Here is a 16,882-nt window from a genome sequence, read left to right on the forward strand (position 1 = left end):
TTTTCAATTATTTTGTATAGCTTTAGATCATCAGCGTAAAGAAGTTTTGGGCAGGTCACACAACACAACAAAGTTTTTGTTTCGGGGTTGAAATTAGATGATTTTAATGTATTTCCACGTGTTAAAACCGAAAGTGACCATAAAAATTATATATTAGCTCTTGTTTTCAAGATATAGTATCATTATATTATATATATGTATATTGAGTTTTCAACAAATGAAATATTTCATCACCAACAGTTGGTACACATGTTTGTTTACATAACACCCCTCTCGTCAGCTGTTCTTAAGTAGTGAACATAACCTATGTGAGTTTGTCAATTGTACGCACGTGGTTGCTATTGAAATTATCGTGTGAAGTTGATTTTTAAATTAATTTAAGTGCTGATCTGAAATGCCTCGAAAGTGTGTGAATTCTGTCGATAGCTTTTGCTATATATGTAACGGTCTAAATTTACTTGTAAATATTGTAGATATTGTTCGTTTATTTACTATGGAATCGACAGAATTGTCATTTATTGATGACGAACTTTTCGTCACAGCTAGGGACACATCTGGTTTGTCAGTGTGCCCAACCTACATTTTCAAAGAAGTTGTTACGTTTCAATTTAGCACTAGATCAAACTGCTCTTATGTGACCTTTCAAAAACACTACCTTACCTTTTAAGATCTTTATTCAGAGGATATTAACAATGTAATTCAGTTACAAGTTCATTTTATTCATTTAACATCATAGTAATGGGAATCTTCCGTTCCATAGAAAACCATACCTGAAATGTACAAGAATAAATGTATGCTCCCTGACTAACTGCTTTGACCAGTACTTACGCATTCTCCTTTTGCCAATCGACGTTGGAGATCCGAAATTCCTCGCTAGGTTGAAATAGTTGTTATTGTTTGTTTCTCAGTTTACTTCGCCTATCATTTTTCAGCCGCTGCCTGCCTTATTCTCTATACCTTTCCGAGAATATTTCTTGCATAGATTGTTATTCATCACTTCCAGAAGGATTACTACATATTAGAGCCATATCGCCTGAAAAACAATATTAGTTAGCTCTGGTTTCTGAATACTGTTTGATATTTTCGGTAAATAATCTGAATAATACGAATGCTCTAATATTTGTACTGAAAGGGAAGGATGTGGCGACTTACCTTGTATGTTTCTATTCCATCGCATGAATAAGGATTGGTAAATAGTTGAAAATAGGTTGGAACAATATATTTTGTAAATATTCGTAAACAAGGTTAAGAGACAGCTGTTGGTTGACATCTGCCGAACTTTCGTAGTGTCGTTCCGTCGACTTACACCGAACTAGTTCTACAGTTGTTCACGGGTGAGGGATTGATCGGTTACTCAAGTTGTCAAGGGTTGTTTAAGGGTTGCATTGCTTTGAGAAGGAGTTTTGATGGGTCATGGACTTGTTGATATTGTCTCAAGTGGCTGTGGAGGAATTGATAGATGTATGATGTTGTGCACAGCGCCCCCTTGGTGCTTGTAGTGTAGATTGGATGCACTGTGGCAACAACTGGTTAGCTGTCAGATGTGGCAGTCGCTTAGTATTTGGAAGTTAGCCTTCGGTGAGCTTGGTTCGGAGTTCAAAGGGTACCATCAGACTGATTGTAGGATATATTTGGTTGTATTTGTGCCATCCTTCACGGGGATTATTTCTACAAGTCAGGATTGTATAGTGGAAGACTGATTGGTCATTTTGGTGTGGATATTTGCAGTCTGAAACTTAAGCTCTTTTGAGGATTTGTGGTGGTTACCGAACTCGTGCCAGGTGGAAGGATTTCCGAAATTAGGTATGTCTGAATCACTGTCGCATCTCTCATGTGATCTTAGCTATGATATCACTTCTTCAATTCTACAACCTTCGTTTCTCGTCTCTAGATTCATAAGAAACAGAAGGCCCTCAGTCACTCATCAAGTCCCAGCAGGACTTCCGTGCAGAACACCGCACACGAAGAATCGTATAGAAAACCCCTTGGCCAGGGTAAGAATTTTACCATTAAATGTGTTTTAAATGATTTTAGTAATTTCTGGTTCCATCGTTATATCTCAACTGAATATTAGTATTGAAGAGAGGTTTCAACACTCATTCAATTTTCTTGATTTTTACGGGTCATATGGTTATACAGGGCACCCAAAAATATACTCTTGTTATCTTGCTACTTTGCTTAAATGAAAATATACCAGGGGTATTGATTAGTCAAATAGTCCTATTGAATGGGGGTTGAATCTCACCTTGTTTTTATCTGATTCTGATTGAGAATTTTCTTCCGTAGGGTTTTTCTTCCTGCTTTTTTTTTGTCTTCGTTAAGGGTTCCTGTTTTCCTTTTTTTTCTTCTTGGGTCTTATTTGATGATCCATTACTGGTCCAGCTTGTCGTGCCCTACAGGGTGATCTATCTTGGTGGTGCTACAGGGTGATCCATCTCCGCCGTACTACAGGGTGATCCATCTCAGCAGTACTACAGGGTGATCCACTTCCGTCGAACTACGGGGTAGCCTAACACCATATACCGGGTGGCCCAAAAGGAGCACGCAAGTTATAATTGATTTAATTGAATATTTGTGATATACTGAGATATTTGAATAATTGTTGCCCTTATGTTTATTGATACCTGTTGATATAGTGTTTGTTTATCGTTTATTGATTAAGAGTTTGTTATTGATACCTGATTGACATAGATATTTGTGAAACGGAAATTGAGGTATATTCTTCCTTTCACGATTGCTGATTGACACCGATGCGCCTACGCCTGAGCTCACGCGACGCAAACGAGTTTGTCTTACCATCCGATACTAGTATTTACGATTTCACCTACTCAATTTTCGTGGTAGTTTTACTCGACGTATTGTAGTTTTTTTGAGCGTCGTTACTACCGTAATTTATGGCTGATTGAATTCGTGGTATATACACCGCGCTCTTGTATGGACATTTGAACATCGCGTAGTAGTGTGAATATTGCATTGTTGTCTTAGAAGCGTTGTTGGTTAATCCATGTAAGTTAGGATTACTGAATAAATCATATTGGGGACCTTTATCTTTTATTTCCAATATTAATTGGTAAGTTATTGATATTGTGAGTTACTTAGGGTATCTGGAGGATTAAATTTACCTGGCGCCCATTAAGATCTATTTGAAATTTGCTAAGTTGTTTAACCCACTCCCGTCTCCACTGTTTAGCTTAGCCGCGGATACCCATCTGTCTTATTTGTTACCGACAGATGATTTAGTCTCCTCTTGTGGTTTGTGAGGTGACATTTTTGGCGCCCAACGTGGGGCCCTTAAAAGAAGGTTTTTTTTTTTTTTGCGTTTTGGCTTTAGTAGGTGACTTTTGGAAACGTTGGAAAAATATAAATATTTTTTTTTAATTGATACCACTCTAGTAGAATAGCGTTATGGCAAGAAGACTGGTAATAAATCGTCTTGATAAAGACGAACTGACCTATGAATTAGCATATCGGGGCGTAGCAACTGGCACTTGTGAGGAAATGAGACATCGTTTGGTTCAAGTAATGCAGATGGAAAGGTACGGCGAGAGTCTTCGATATCCTTCATATCCATTCACTTTCGAGGAAGATGAGGCTGCAATCAGAGGGAAACTAGATGATATCAGAAGGCTGATTGATGACATAACCGATTCTGGAACGAGTAGCGGGGCAATGAAACTTCAGACCAAGCTAGCACATGTGTTGAATCGTATAGACAATATGGACCCAGATAAGGATAAGGACAAAGAAACCCGGAAATCCGAACTCCTGGGTTTGGCTCTGTCGTTGATGGACGAATTTTCACATAAAGTTGACAGCAGCAAGAGAAGTGATACGAAGCGTGTGCCGGTTGCACTAAATCAATTAGAAAGCAGATTGGGAGCGCAATCATTCCATGCTAACTTAGGAGCAGTTGCTCGATCGTCTCTGACGGAAGATCCAGTCTTTGACCCATGCTCAACCAGTAAAATGATTCCGCCTTATAAATGGAATCTGAAGAAGTTTTCTGGAGATGGTAAAGGAATGTCGGTGACAGCATTTTTCGAGGGAATAGAGGAGTTGAGACTAGCGCGACATGTCCCCAACGCTGTTTTGTTGGACTCAGGTGTGGACCTTTTTGCTGACAAGGCGTATCAATTTTATAAAGATTGTCGGAATCGAGTATCGACCTGGGAAGAACTAGTGGAAGAGTTTCGAGAAGAATATCTCCCTGCCAATCATTCTGACGCATTGTTCGAAGAATTGCAGAAAAGGACTCAACACCACTCAGAAACCATCGGAGTTTATCTTGCAGTGATGTCAAGCTACTTCAGCCGCCTAGGTTGCCCAATGACAGAGGAAGCTAAGCTGAACATAGTTATGAAGAATTTACATCCCTTTTACCAAGACAGATTACGTGAACCCTTACCCACAACCATTTCAGAACTTCGCTCGGTATGTCGAAGAATGGAAGCCAGAAGGGACATAATCAATAGCTACGTAGAACCATCAGCACGTCGTGGCAACGTGATAGAGAAGGATTTGGCTTTCGTAGAGGTCACCAAGGAATTGAATGCCTTAGAGATAGCAACGGCACGAATTCCGTCGAACAATCAGTCGAAGGAGATAGTATGTTTCCGATGCGATCAACCCGGACATCGTGCTATAGGATGTGCTCTACCGAAGCAACTGGAATGCTACAGATGTAAGAGAAAAGGGTATACCGTTCGTAATTGTCCAAACTGCTCCGTGTCGGGAAACGACAAGCGACGCCTTTGAATCGTCGAGGGGAAGGCGCTCGCAAATTGCACTCGGCGACTGCTATTCAACCAATCCTTGATTATATTCTGGATCACGCCGAAAACGATGAGAGACCCTACCTTAAAGTTGAAGTCTTGGGGCGTAGTTTACTGGGGTTATTAGACTCAGGTGCCTCAGCCACTATCTTGGGACACCCAGGTTGGCAAATCGTAAAAGATTTGGTACATTTGAATTCAGCAAAGAGAATTAGTTGCACTGTTGCCAATGGTCAAGTATGTGAAAGTATAGGAGAATGTGAAGTGCCATTTTGTTTAAGAGGCAAGCTGAAATTAATTCGAGTTTTAGTGGTTCCTGATGTCCCTCATCACTTAATTTTGGGAACGAATTTCTGGAGAGCAATGGGAGTGGTTCCGAATCTGAGGCACAACGAGTGGAAATTTTCTGAGGAAATTTGCTATCTGAACGCATTGGACCATCTTCGAGGACAAACAGTTTTATCACCATTGGAAGAGGCCCGGCTAAACGCTGTAGTAGAGAAGAACAAGGAGCTCATGGGGAATAATTTAGGCTGTACGAATCTAGCTGAACATGTCATCATGACCAACTCACCACCCATCAAGCAGCGTTATTATCCAGTGTCGCCTATTATTCAACAACATATTGATCGAGAACTAACAGAGATGTTGAAGAACGATATTATCGAGAAGTCGAATAGTGGCTGGTCGTCACCGGTTCTTCTCGTTAAGAAGAAAGATGGGAGCTACCGCTTTTGCGTTGATTACAGAAAACTAAATTCGGTAACGGAACGAGACAGCTACCCTCTCCCATATGTTTCCCACACGCTCGATAAATTGAAAAATGCACATTATTTATCCTCTCTTGATATCAAGTCTGCGTATTGGCAAGTTCCTGTGGCGGAAAAGTCGAGACCGTATACAGCGTTTACCGTTCCTGGGCGTGGTTTGTTCCAATTTAAAAGGATGCCGTTCGGATTACATAATTCACCAGCAACGTGGCAGAGGTTGATCGATACCGTCCTAGGACCTGAACTAGAACCACACGTCTTCGTCTATTTGGATGATGTAGTGATCGTTACCCAAACTCTGGAGAAACATCTGACAATTCTTGATGAAGTTTTCCGCAGATTGAGAGAAGCAAATCTCACTGTTAGCTTCGAAAAGTGTCAATTTCGTAGGCCAGAAATGAAGTATTTGGGATACGTTGTAGATAGAAATGGGTTGCATGTCGACCCCGATAAAGTCAAGGCTATGTTGCAGCTTCCTAGACCAGAATCGGTAAAAGATGTCAGGAGACTGGTGGGTACTTTTTCCTGGTACAGAAGATTCATACCTGAGTTTGCATCCATCGTTTCTCCACTCACATCGCTGCTGAAAAAGGGTAGAAAGTTTGATTGGACCGAAACTTGCGATATCGCTTTTCAGAAGATGAAGGAACGTCTTATATCAGCACCAGTCTTGAGCTGTCCGGATTATTCCCTCCCATTTGTTCTGCAAACAGACGCCTCGGCATTTGGAATTGGCGCTGTTCTCACTCAGACTCGCGAGGATGAGGACGTAGTAATTTGCTATTTGAGTAGATCATTGACGAAACAAGAGCGCAATTTTTCTACTACAGAAAGGGAATGCTTGGCCGTGCTGTGGGCGATTGAAAAACTGCGACCTTATTTAGAAGCTATTCCGTTCACCGTAATAACCGATCACTATTCCTTGGTCTGGTTACAGAATTTGAAAGATCCATCAGGACGACTGGCAAGATGGGCAGTCCGCATGCAGCAATATGACTTCAAAATTGTTCACAGGAAAGGGAAAGATCACATCGTTCCTGACACCCTTTCTCGATCGGTCCCAGTCATTGATGCCATCAACCAGCAGATGAAAGAAGAGATTTTGGACAAGTGGTACCTGCGCGTGAAAGATCGAGTGAGTTTACAACCCGAAAAATACCCCAATTGGAGATTCTCTCAGGGATCACTCTACAAGTACGTCAAACCGTGTTACGTGGAATTAGAAGACCAAACCGACGTTTGGAAGTTAGTTGTACCAAAAGCGGATCGGAAGAAAATTCTTATTGAAGCTCATGCAGACCCGACCTCAGGACATCAAGGAATATTCAAAACCTACCATCGTATCAGGGAAAGGCATTATTGGCCAAAGATGAAATCTGACGTGTCGAAGTTTGTTCGAAATTGTTCCACTTGTTCCGCCTATAAACCCGACCTCAGAGGACCAAATGGACTAATGACTCCACAACCGAAAGTGACCCGGCCATGGGAAATGATCGCCAGTGATATCATGGGACCCTTACCTAGATCTACAAAAGGCAATAAATTTATCCTAGTCGTAACAGATTACTTTAGCAAGTTTTCATTAGTCTTTCCGCTAAGATCGTCAACAGCAGAAATCATCATAAGGAAGATCGAAGAGGAAGTTTTTCTGGTATATGGAGTTCCCCGAATTCTTTTGTGCGATAATGGGCCGCAATACCGATCTCGACAGATGAGAAAACTCGTGGAAGAATATAAGGTGAAAATTAGGTATAATGCCCATTATCATCCTCAGGCAAACCCGACTGAACGAGTGAACAGAACATTGAAGTCAATGTTGGCTATGTATGTGTCCGATAATCACAGGACCTGGGATTTCAACTTACCCAAGCTATCATGCGCCTTGAGAACGGCTCGACATGAGACGACTAACCACACTCCATATTTCGTGAATTTCGGCCGCTCAATGGTTTTGTGCGGAGAGGAGATCTCTCGGAGGAAAAATCTATTGGTTGATAGTGAACCTGCTGAAGATTCGAGGCCTGAAGGATTTAGAAAACTCTTTGAGGAGATAAGGAAAAGGTTAGATGTGGCTGCTCGAAAGAATGAAAAAACTTATAACCTTCGAAGAAGGAGTGAAGAATTTTGGCCAAATCAACCCGTTTGGAGGAAGAATTTTGTGGTATCAGAGGCGGACAAATATTTTAGTGCTAAGCTAGCGCCAAGATTTGTCGGGCCTTTTTATATTAAAAAAAGGGTATCCCCGTGGACATATGAATTGAGAGATGAAGACGGTAATTATAAGGGGATATGGAATGCGAAAGACCTAAAGTCAGCTAGCGCTGATGAAAATTTACGCTAGTAAATTTTCTTGAGGCAAGGGGGGAATTGTAACGGTCTAAATTTACTTGTGAATATTGTAGATATTGTTCGTTTATTTACTATGGAATCGACAGAATTGTCATTTATTGATGACGAACTTTTCGTCACAGCTAGGGACACATCTGGTTTGTCAGTGTGCCCAACCTACATTTTCAAAGAAGTTGTTACGTTTCAATTTAGCACTAGATCAAACTGCTCTTATGTGACCTTTCAAAAACACTACCTTACCTTTTAAGATCTTTATTCAGAGGATATTAACAATGTAATTCAGTTACAAGTTCATTTTATTCATTTAACATCATAGAAATGGGAATCTTCCGTTGCATAGAAAACCATACCTGAAATGTACAAGAATAAATGTATGCTCCCTGACTAACTGCTTTGACCAGTACTTACGCATTCTCCTTTTGCCAATCGACGTTGGAGATCCGAAATTCCTCGCTAGGTTGAAATAGTTGTTATTGTTTGTTTCTCAGTTTACTTCGCCTATCATTTTTCAGCCGCTGCCTGCCTTATTCTCTATACCTTTCCGAGAATATTTCTTGCATAGATTGTTATTCATCACTTCCAGAAGGATTACTACATATTAGAGCCATATCGCCTGAAAAACAATATTAGTTAGCTCTGGTTTCTGAATACTGTTTGATATTTTCGGTAAATAATCTGAATAATACGAATGCTCTAATATTTGTACTGAAAGGGAAGGATGTGGCGACTTACCTTGTATGTTTCTATTCCATCGCATGAATAAGGATTGGTAAATAGTTGAAAATAGGTTGGAACAATATATTTTGTAAATATTCGTAAACAAGGTTAAGAGACAGCTGTTGGTTGACATCTGCCGAACTTTCGTAGTGTCGTTCCGTCGACTTACACCGAACTAGTTCTACAGTTGTTCACGGGTGAGGGATTGATCGGTTACTCAAGTTGTCAAGGGTTGTTTAAGGGTTGCATTGCTTTGAGAAGGAGTTTTGATGGGTCATGGACTTGTTGATATTGTCTCAAGTGGCTGTGGAGGAATTGATAGATGTATGATGTTGTGCACAGCGCCCCCTTGGTGCTTGTAGTGTAGATTGGATGCACTGTGGCAACAACTGGTTAGCTGTCAGATGTGGCAGTCGCTTAGTATTTGGAAGTTAGCCTTCGGTGAGCTTGGTTCGGAGTTCAAAGGGTAACATCAGACTGATTGTAGGATATATTTGGTTGTATTTGTGCCATCCTTCACGGGGATTATTTCTACAAGTCAGGATTGTATAGTGGAAGACTGATTGGTCATTTTGGTGTGGATATTTGCAGTCTGAAACTTAAGCTCTTTTGAGGATTTGTGGTGGTTACTGAACTCGTGCCAGGTGGAAGGATTTCCGAAATTAGGTATGTCTGAATCACTGTCGCATCTCTCATGTGATCTTAGCTATGATATCACTTCTTCAATTCTACAACCTCCGTTTCTCGTCTCTAGATTCATAAGAAACAGAAGGCCCTCAGTCACTCATCAAGTCCCAGCAGGACTTCCGTGCAGAACACCGCACACGAAGAATCGTATAGAAAACCCCTTGGCCAGGGTAAGAATTTTACCATTAAATGTGTTTTAAATGATTTTAGTAATTTCTGGTTCCATCGTTATATCTCAACTGAATATTAGTATTGAAGAGAGGTTTCAACACTCATTCAATTTTCTTGATTTTTACGGGTCATATGGTTATACAGGGCACCCAAAAATATACTCTTGTTATCTTGCTACTTTGCTTAAATGAAAATATACCAGGGGTATTGATTAGTCAAATAGTCCTATTGAATGGGGGTTGAATCTCACCTTGTTTTTATCTGATTCTGATTGAGAATTTTCTTCCGTAGGGTTTTTCTTCCTGCTTTTTTTTTGTCTTCGTTAAGGGTTCCTGTTTTCCTTTTTTTTCTTCTTGGGTCTTATTTGATGATCCATTACTGGTCCAGCTTGTCGTGCCCTACAGGGTGATCTATCTTGGTGGTGCTACAGGGTGATCCATCTCCGCCGTACTACAGGGTGATCCATCTCAGCAGTACTACAGGGTGATCCACTTCCGTCGAACTACGGGGTAGCCTAACACCATATACCGGGTGGCCCAAAAGGAGCACGCAAGTTATAATTGATTTAATTGAATATTTGTGATATACTGAGATATTTGAATAATTGTTGCCCTTATGTTTATTGATACCTGTTGATATAGTGTTTGTTTATCGTTTATTGATTAAGAGTTTGTTATTGATACCTGATTGACATAGATATTTGTGAAACGGAAATTGAGGTATATTCTTCCTTTCACGATTGCTGATTGACACCGATGCGCCTACGCCTGAGCTCACGCGACGCAAACGAGTTTGTCTTACCATCCGATACTAGTATTTACGATTTCACCTACTCAATTTTCGTGGTAGTTTTACTCGACGTATTGTAGTTTTTTTGAGCGTCGTTACTACCGTAATTTATGGCTGATTGAATTCGTGGTATATACACCGCGCTCTTGTATGGACATTTGATCCGCACAGAATTAGTCAAGCAGAGTTGAGTGATTCCACATGAACGCAGTTCTCCAGATGGAAGAGTTCCTAAACAGTGCAGTTCGAGGAGGTGTACTGAGTTGAACCTCAAAATGGTGAGCAGCCACATTCCGTCGCATATTTCTGATATGTACCGCTCTTGTTAGAATCAAAAGTGCCAAGTCACTTGAACATTTTCCGTGAAAGTATCTATAAAAGAGTTACAAATCTCCAACCTTTTTTCGATGTTCCAGGCTATCAAGGTTACACGTGATATTCGCGTCTTCAATCAGGCGGATTGCTCTTTTTTGGATGGAAAACAGTAACTTCATGGTATGTTTGGGGGCAAAGCTCCATACATGAGAACAATACTCCAAAGAAGGTCTAATCTGAGCTTTATAAAGCATCAAAAGTTGCTGAGGTGTGTACAGTTTTCTGGTTCGAAACAGTGTTTCAAGCTTTTGAGAAGCAGAAAGCGGAATTGTCTGACCTGACATTATCAGATTAGGTTCGGAGACATTCATCTTCTTGGAGAAAACCGAAATTCCCGAAACCCCAATTCGAAATCACTTCTAGATCCTCATTAAGATATGCAACCTCCTGCTGTCGGTGAAGATGTGCCTCCGTAGCTGATGCCCTGGAATCCAAATGGAATGACAGGACGAGTGTACTGTCGTCAGTAATGCAATGTATTTGGATACTTGCTCAAAAAATGGTTTGACCAAAGGCTCCTGACAGTGAATCTGGAAAAAACTAATTTTCTTCCTTTTAGCTGCAATCTATCCATTGATTGTCCATTTGAAACTCTCGATGTCGGAGAACAAGGAAAAACAATAAAAATAGATTCCCTGAGAGAAATCAAATACTTGGGCGTCTACATAGATAGAAACTTGAGATGGGACTCTCATATAAAATATCAATAAAAAACTGCAAACAATGCTTCACAACTTCCGTTCCTTGAAAAATTACTTACCTCACAAAGAACTTAATCAATTATACAGTTCCCTAATAGAGAGTCATTTGAGATATGATATAACAGCATGGGGATCAGCCCTGCGTGTACACCTCAATCCGTTAGATGTATTACAAAGGAGATTCATGAAGTTGATCTCGTCTAGAAATTCACGTTTCTCATCAGATCTCCTGTATGAAGAGTGTGAAGTTATGGATATGAGACAATTATATTACTATTGTACAAACGTGAAGTACCATTTCAGCAAAAATAAAGCAACATCACGAAACCACGACTATAACACACGACATCGTGACCAAGTAACCTATCCTACTGTTGAAAATTCAATTTCACAAAGAGCATATTCTTTAATGGCAACCAAATTATATAACACCGTACCTCACAAAATAAAAAATTCTTATTCCAAACCAATATTCAAAAAACAAATAAGAAAACACATTCTCGAAAAAGATAGGCAATTTAAAAAAAATCTGTTAGAGTGAAATAAGTTAGTCTTAGTCAAATTTATCCCAAAGATGTATCATACTGTATTGAAAGTAGCATAATTTTATCCATATTGCCTTAGATTTCATCTATTTGTATATTAATATTTTATTCTTATAGAACGTGTAATATTTGTAGTAATATAAGGTTTTATCTATTTTTTTTTTTACTTTTTGTTTGTCTAGTATTTAATCGGCCTATATTACCTCAAGCCTAAATACAATTTGCTTAACTATAACACCAAATTCACAAAATTTAATGAAATGTTTTGTAGTTACTACTCCATGAAGGCTATACATATTTTTATACAAATATTCATGTACTTACATGACTTCTTCTTTATAACTTCTTGCGAAACAAGAGCTCTACTCTTATCGTCAAACCATTTTGTTCACATATTCTGTTTTGATAGTACTCTAATCTGTATACGTTGTGAATAAAGTTATTATTATTATATTTAGCCGTAGTGTGCGCTGGTCAGGCCCTATCCCCCGAAGCTCCGATACATTCGGGAGGGCGCGCCAGGATAATCAACCAATGACCACTCCCCACACCGTGGGGTAGGTGATCATTGGGTCCGAGAATCATGTGCCCTGAGCAAGCGCAGTGAGCCAAGAATGACAGCCTCCTGCATCTGGGCGGCTAAGATTTGTGCCTTAGTGCGGCAAGCCGGTATGATTTTGAAATTCGAAAGTAGGGAGGACATCATTCCACCAAGGACTCCAATAATCAGAACAACCATCTTGACAGAGTGATCTGGATAAAGTCTGCGGAGCTCGAAGAGAAAATTTCGATATTTTATCCGTTTTTCCTCCTCTTTTCTGACGATATTCGTCTCACCAGGAGCTGAAAACTCCACGACAAAAACCGTTTTGGTCTGGTGGTCGAGAAGGACTATATCAGGCGTATTAGCTTGTATGAGCCTGAGGGTGAGAAACGAATAGTTCCAATAAATTCGGCACTTCTCGTTCCACACAACGGATTCAATATCCCCCGGAGAGTAGGGCAATACCGGTGTCTCGTCAATACCGTAAGAGTGCCGTAGATGGTAATATAGCACTCCTAGGGCCGCGTTATGTCTATGAATATAGGCCGAGACCGTATACGCTGGACATGCTGATAGCAAGTGCATTAGGGTTCCGGGCGCCTCGCGGCAGGCCCTGCACCTTGTGTCAGGAACCTCCATACCCATCACGCGACTGCGGTAGACTAAGGTGTTGAAGACACCATCCTGGCAAGCCATGATGAACCCCTCAGTTTCCGACTTCGGCCCACTCGACCTGACAAAAGCGAACGTCAGGTGCTTTGATAAGCCAATGCATTGGCTTATCCTTGTGTTTCCGCAGAAGTAAGGTGATCTCTGCGGCTTTTATCTGAGCTTTTTGCTGAACGGGTTCCAACTCGGTGACAGAGTTGTAGTCATCTCGTTCAGAGTCGAAAACTATACCGAGTTCATCAGCTGCTCGGGCAGCTGCACTGAGAAGAAATGCTTCAATTCCTGCTCTCTCATGGTCACGGACCATGCAGAGAAGGGGATCCGAACTTCTGATTACTTTACAGGCTGTATCCAGTACCATTCTGTCATGTAGACACTCCAAACTCAAAAGTCCACGGCCTCCCTGTTGTCGTGGGAAGTACAACCATGAAACGGACGATTTTAGATGCAAACTCCTAAAGAGATGCATCATTTTTTGGGTCTTTACGTCGAGTTGATACAGCTCCTCCCGAGTCCACTTTACTACTCCAAACGAGTAGAGTAAGTTTGGAACGGCAAGCATATTTGTTGCAGCAACTTTGTTCTTCCCCGACAGTCCCGATTACTAGATCTGTCGAAGTTTGTGCTGATACTTGCCACGGTGAGAGTTTTTCACTGAAGTTACCTCTTATGAGTGGTAAGTATACGTCTCTCCGGCATCCAGATGGTGTAGGATGCTTCCATCTACGAGCTTCACATCATCTCCGTAGTCCCCGCATCGTCCTCTTTTGAGATGAACAATTGCACATTTGTCTATCCCGAATTTCATACCGATAGCATGCGTGTACTCTTCCACCACCCTCAAGGAATGATGGAGATCCTTCTCTCCAGAGGCATGAAGTTTAAGATCATCCATATAAAACAGATGGGTGACCTTGTGCCTCCGATTTCCGGGGGTGCCACAGTTATACCCTCGAGTATTTCTGAGCGTAACGGATAATGGCAATAGTGAGATGCAGAACAGTGGATATTATCATTATTATTATTATTATTATTATTATTACTTGGGTTATTCCAACATGCATGGAGAACACCAGCGTTGATGGTGAAAGTATTTGAGAGATCTCCATCAACGGCCACCTGCAGCGTACATTCTTTCAGGAAGCTGGAGAGCCATACACAAAAATGACCCGACAAGCCATAGCATCGAAGTTTGGCCAGCAAACCCTCATGCCACACACGGTCAAAGGCCTTGCAAATATCAAGCGCAACAGCTCTTGATTCTTCATGGGTGACATATGATAGAAAGTCGCCTGTTGCCATATCGGTGATTACTCAAGACGTTGGATCCTTCCAAATTTTTGAGGATATGGTGGTTTACGACTTTCTCCATGATTTTCATTATCACTGATAGCAAAGCGATTGGTCTATAGTTAATTGGAAGATTTTTCTTGCCCTTTTTGAAATAGACTGAACGCCAGCAATCTTCCAATGAGAAGGAAAAACCCCTTTCTTATCAGACGGGTTGAAAAGTCTGCAAAATATTGGTAGGAGTTCATTTGCGCACTTTCTAAGTACTATGACAAGCACTTCATCAGGACCCGACGCCTCGTTTATATTGAGCTGTTTAAAAATTCGCCTGACTAAACGCATGGAATGAGCTAACCGATATACCGACATCTTCAGCAACTTCTTAATAGTGATTCTGAAATTGTCGATAACAATTTTTCCTCTTCCTCAACATTTTTATCGGTTGTTGATATGCTGGGGCGTCCCGGGCGAGCGTCGTCATTCACATCTTCTCGACCTTCTGTGGAAATCTTGTACCACTTGTAAATATCATTCTGACTCAGAGTACAATCATCGTATGCCATTGTCAACATTTCAAGTGCTTTTGACTCAAACTCAAAATTTGATGCAAATTCTTTGATCCATTTTTATCGTTAGCAGAAAATCGAACACGCATAATACTTTTAACTTTTATGTCCCTCATCAAAATAAATAGCTGAAACTGTAAATTCACGTTCAAAACGAGTGTACCAATATACAAAAATAAAAAAACTGCTAATCGAATATACGTAGCCCGCCAAATTTGAACATCCACTTTATTTTTTGTACAGTCCGCGTTACTTTCTGGAATAACGAATGATTTCACAAATACTCTGTAATATATGATACATTTGGATTATAATACTATTCCAATTTGCTTTTATACCATTTCACTCAACCTCAAAGCTCAAACGCAGGAATCATAAGCAACAATAAACTGATGGGTGTACCAGACAGGGATCATTAGGTCTGAAGTTGGCTCGAAACATCTCAACTGCCATCAATATCTCTAAGTATTTTTTGAATAAATATTCTCCAACACATCTTGATGTAATATGTAGTCATCTCTCATGATTGATCATGTTCCGGAGGAATGTGTAGAAACCCTCAAAGGGTTGCAATTGGATTCAACTCCCGGAAGAGCTTCTTCACTTCGAGACGGTAAATATTTCCTCGCCCTTATCATATATTCATTATCATACATTAAGTTGCGACGATGTCAGGTGCTAATTCAATTATGGATGCTGCTCAAGATCTGAGTGTTGGCTAATTTGATTAATTATTCTCGGAAATATATAATTTTGTTGGGAAGTTTGGGGTCTTGGAAGGAGGAGAGGGGAAAGAAGATTTCACCATATAATATATTTTTATAAATCTCACGAAACTGCTTGTCAAAAATTCTGCCTCATAATCGAACAGTTTTTTATGAATTTGTATAAATGGTTTGCTGTTCACATTACTCCAAATCATGATTGCTTAGTTTTAAACTGAAATTCTGTGAATTTCAAAATTATATCAGAGCTATCTTCTATGCCTGACCATTTATAATATTGATAGACATTATTGAAGTGTCCGTTTCCCCAGCGCCTCTGATATAACTACAGCAAACAAAAATTCAGGCAGAAAAACCTGCAGATCATGGTCTCAAAACCCAATTTGTCATAATTTTGATTTTCATGATTTCTTCAATTATTTTATCGAGCGTCCTGAAACGAACACTTATATCTCACGCTATGTCATTTGTCAATCTCTTTCAATCATCTTGCTTACGGTATTGATGTTTTTTCTAAAATCACAATCAATTTTGGTCGGTCTTGAGATCACCTCTGACGCATGTACGATCAAGACAAAATCTCTGTTTCAACTATTTCAAATCCAAAAGATCTGAAGGATCTGCTGAGACTCTATTTGGTCAATAGAGACACGGGTTGAAAGAAAAGAAGTGGAAATCGATCGTCTGGCCTTGCGTTTCGAACCACCGGTTTGCACAACGGTCGATTGACTGAGTAGCGTTGACCAGCCACGTCAACCCACCAGGCTACAGTCCTTCCAAGACTCCATACAAATATTATAAATCAGTATGGAACAGAGTTGGTTCCAGTTCTACAATTGTTTCTAAAGAAAGCTCAAAGGCATGGCAACGGAAAACCCAAATGAAAACTGCTCATGTACAGTTTAGCTATGAACGCGGATATTATAGCTGATCTGTTTATGGGCAGATTTCAAGTGTAATCAAAGAAGGAGTTAGATTACTTTTCATGGAGTGGATTCAATATGTGGATGATGTATTCGCAACCTTTGACACAAAGCATCAACAGCACTAAGGCACAGCAATGGAAAACCCGAATTGAATCTGCTCATGGACAGATTCCCTATACAGGAGGATATTGAGTTCATGAGTAGATTCACAGTAAGAGCCAAAGAATCTGAATTGTAGATAATGTATGCCATTTTTGACACAACACACTCATCAGCACGAAGGCAC

General features: G+C 40.3%; 1 protein-coding gene across 2 annotated transcripts; it reads left to right on the forward strand.

Moving 5' to 3' along the window:
* The first annotated feature begins 441 nt into the window (after positions 1–441).
* Positions 442–5,066, forward strand: LOC141482513 (uncharacterized). Of its 2 annotated transcripts, none has more exons than XM_074175949.1 (2): positions 442–1,994; positions 2,287–5,066. In XM_074175949.1, exon 2 carries the CDS (start codon positions 3,406–3,408, stop codon positions 4,753–4,755), a length of 1,350 nt encoding a protein of 449 aa, XP_074032050.1. In that variant the 5' UTR covers positions 442–1,994; positions 2,287–3,405; the 3' UTR covers positions 4,756–5,066. The 2 variants fall into 2 exon arrangements, with proteins under 2 accessions (XP_074032050.1, XP_074032049.1); XM_074175948.1 differs by having other exon boundaries at positions 442–1,803; positions 1,892–5,066.
* The last annotated feature ends 11,816 nt before the right edge of the window (positions 5,067–16,882 follow it).

Source organism: Leptinotarsa decemlineata, unplaced genomic scaffold (genome assembly GCF_025532065.1).
Source record: "Leptinotarsa decemlineata unplaced genomic scaffold, Ldec_3_MD MMD2_tig00001393_RagTag_RagTag, whole genome shotgun sequence".
Classification (NCBI taxonomy): Eukaryota; Metazoa; Arthropoda; class Insecta; order Coleoptera; family Chrysomelidae; genus Leptinotarsa; species Leptinotarsa decemlineata.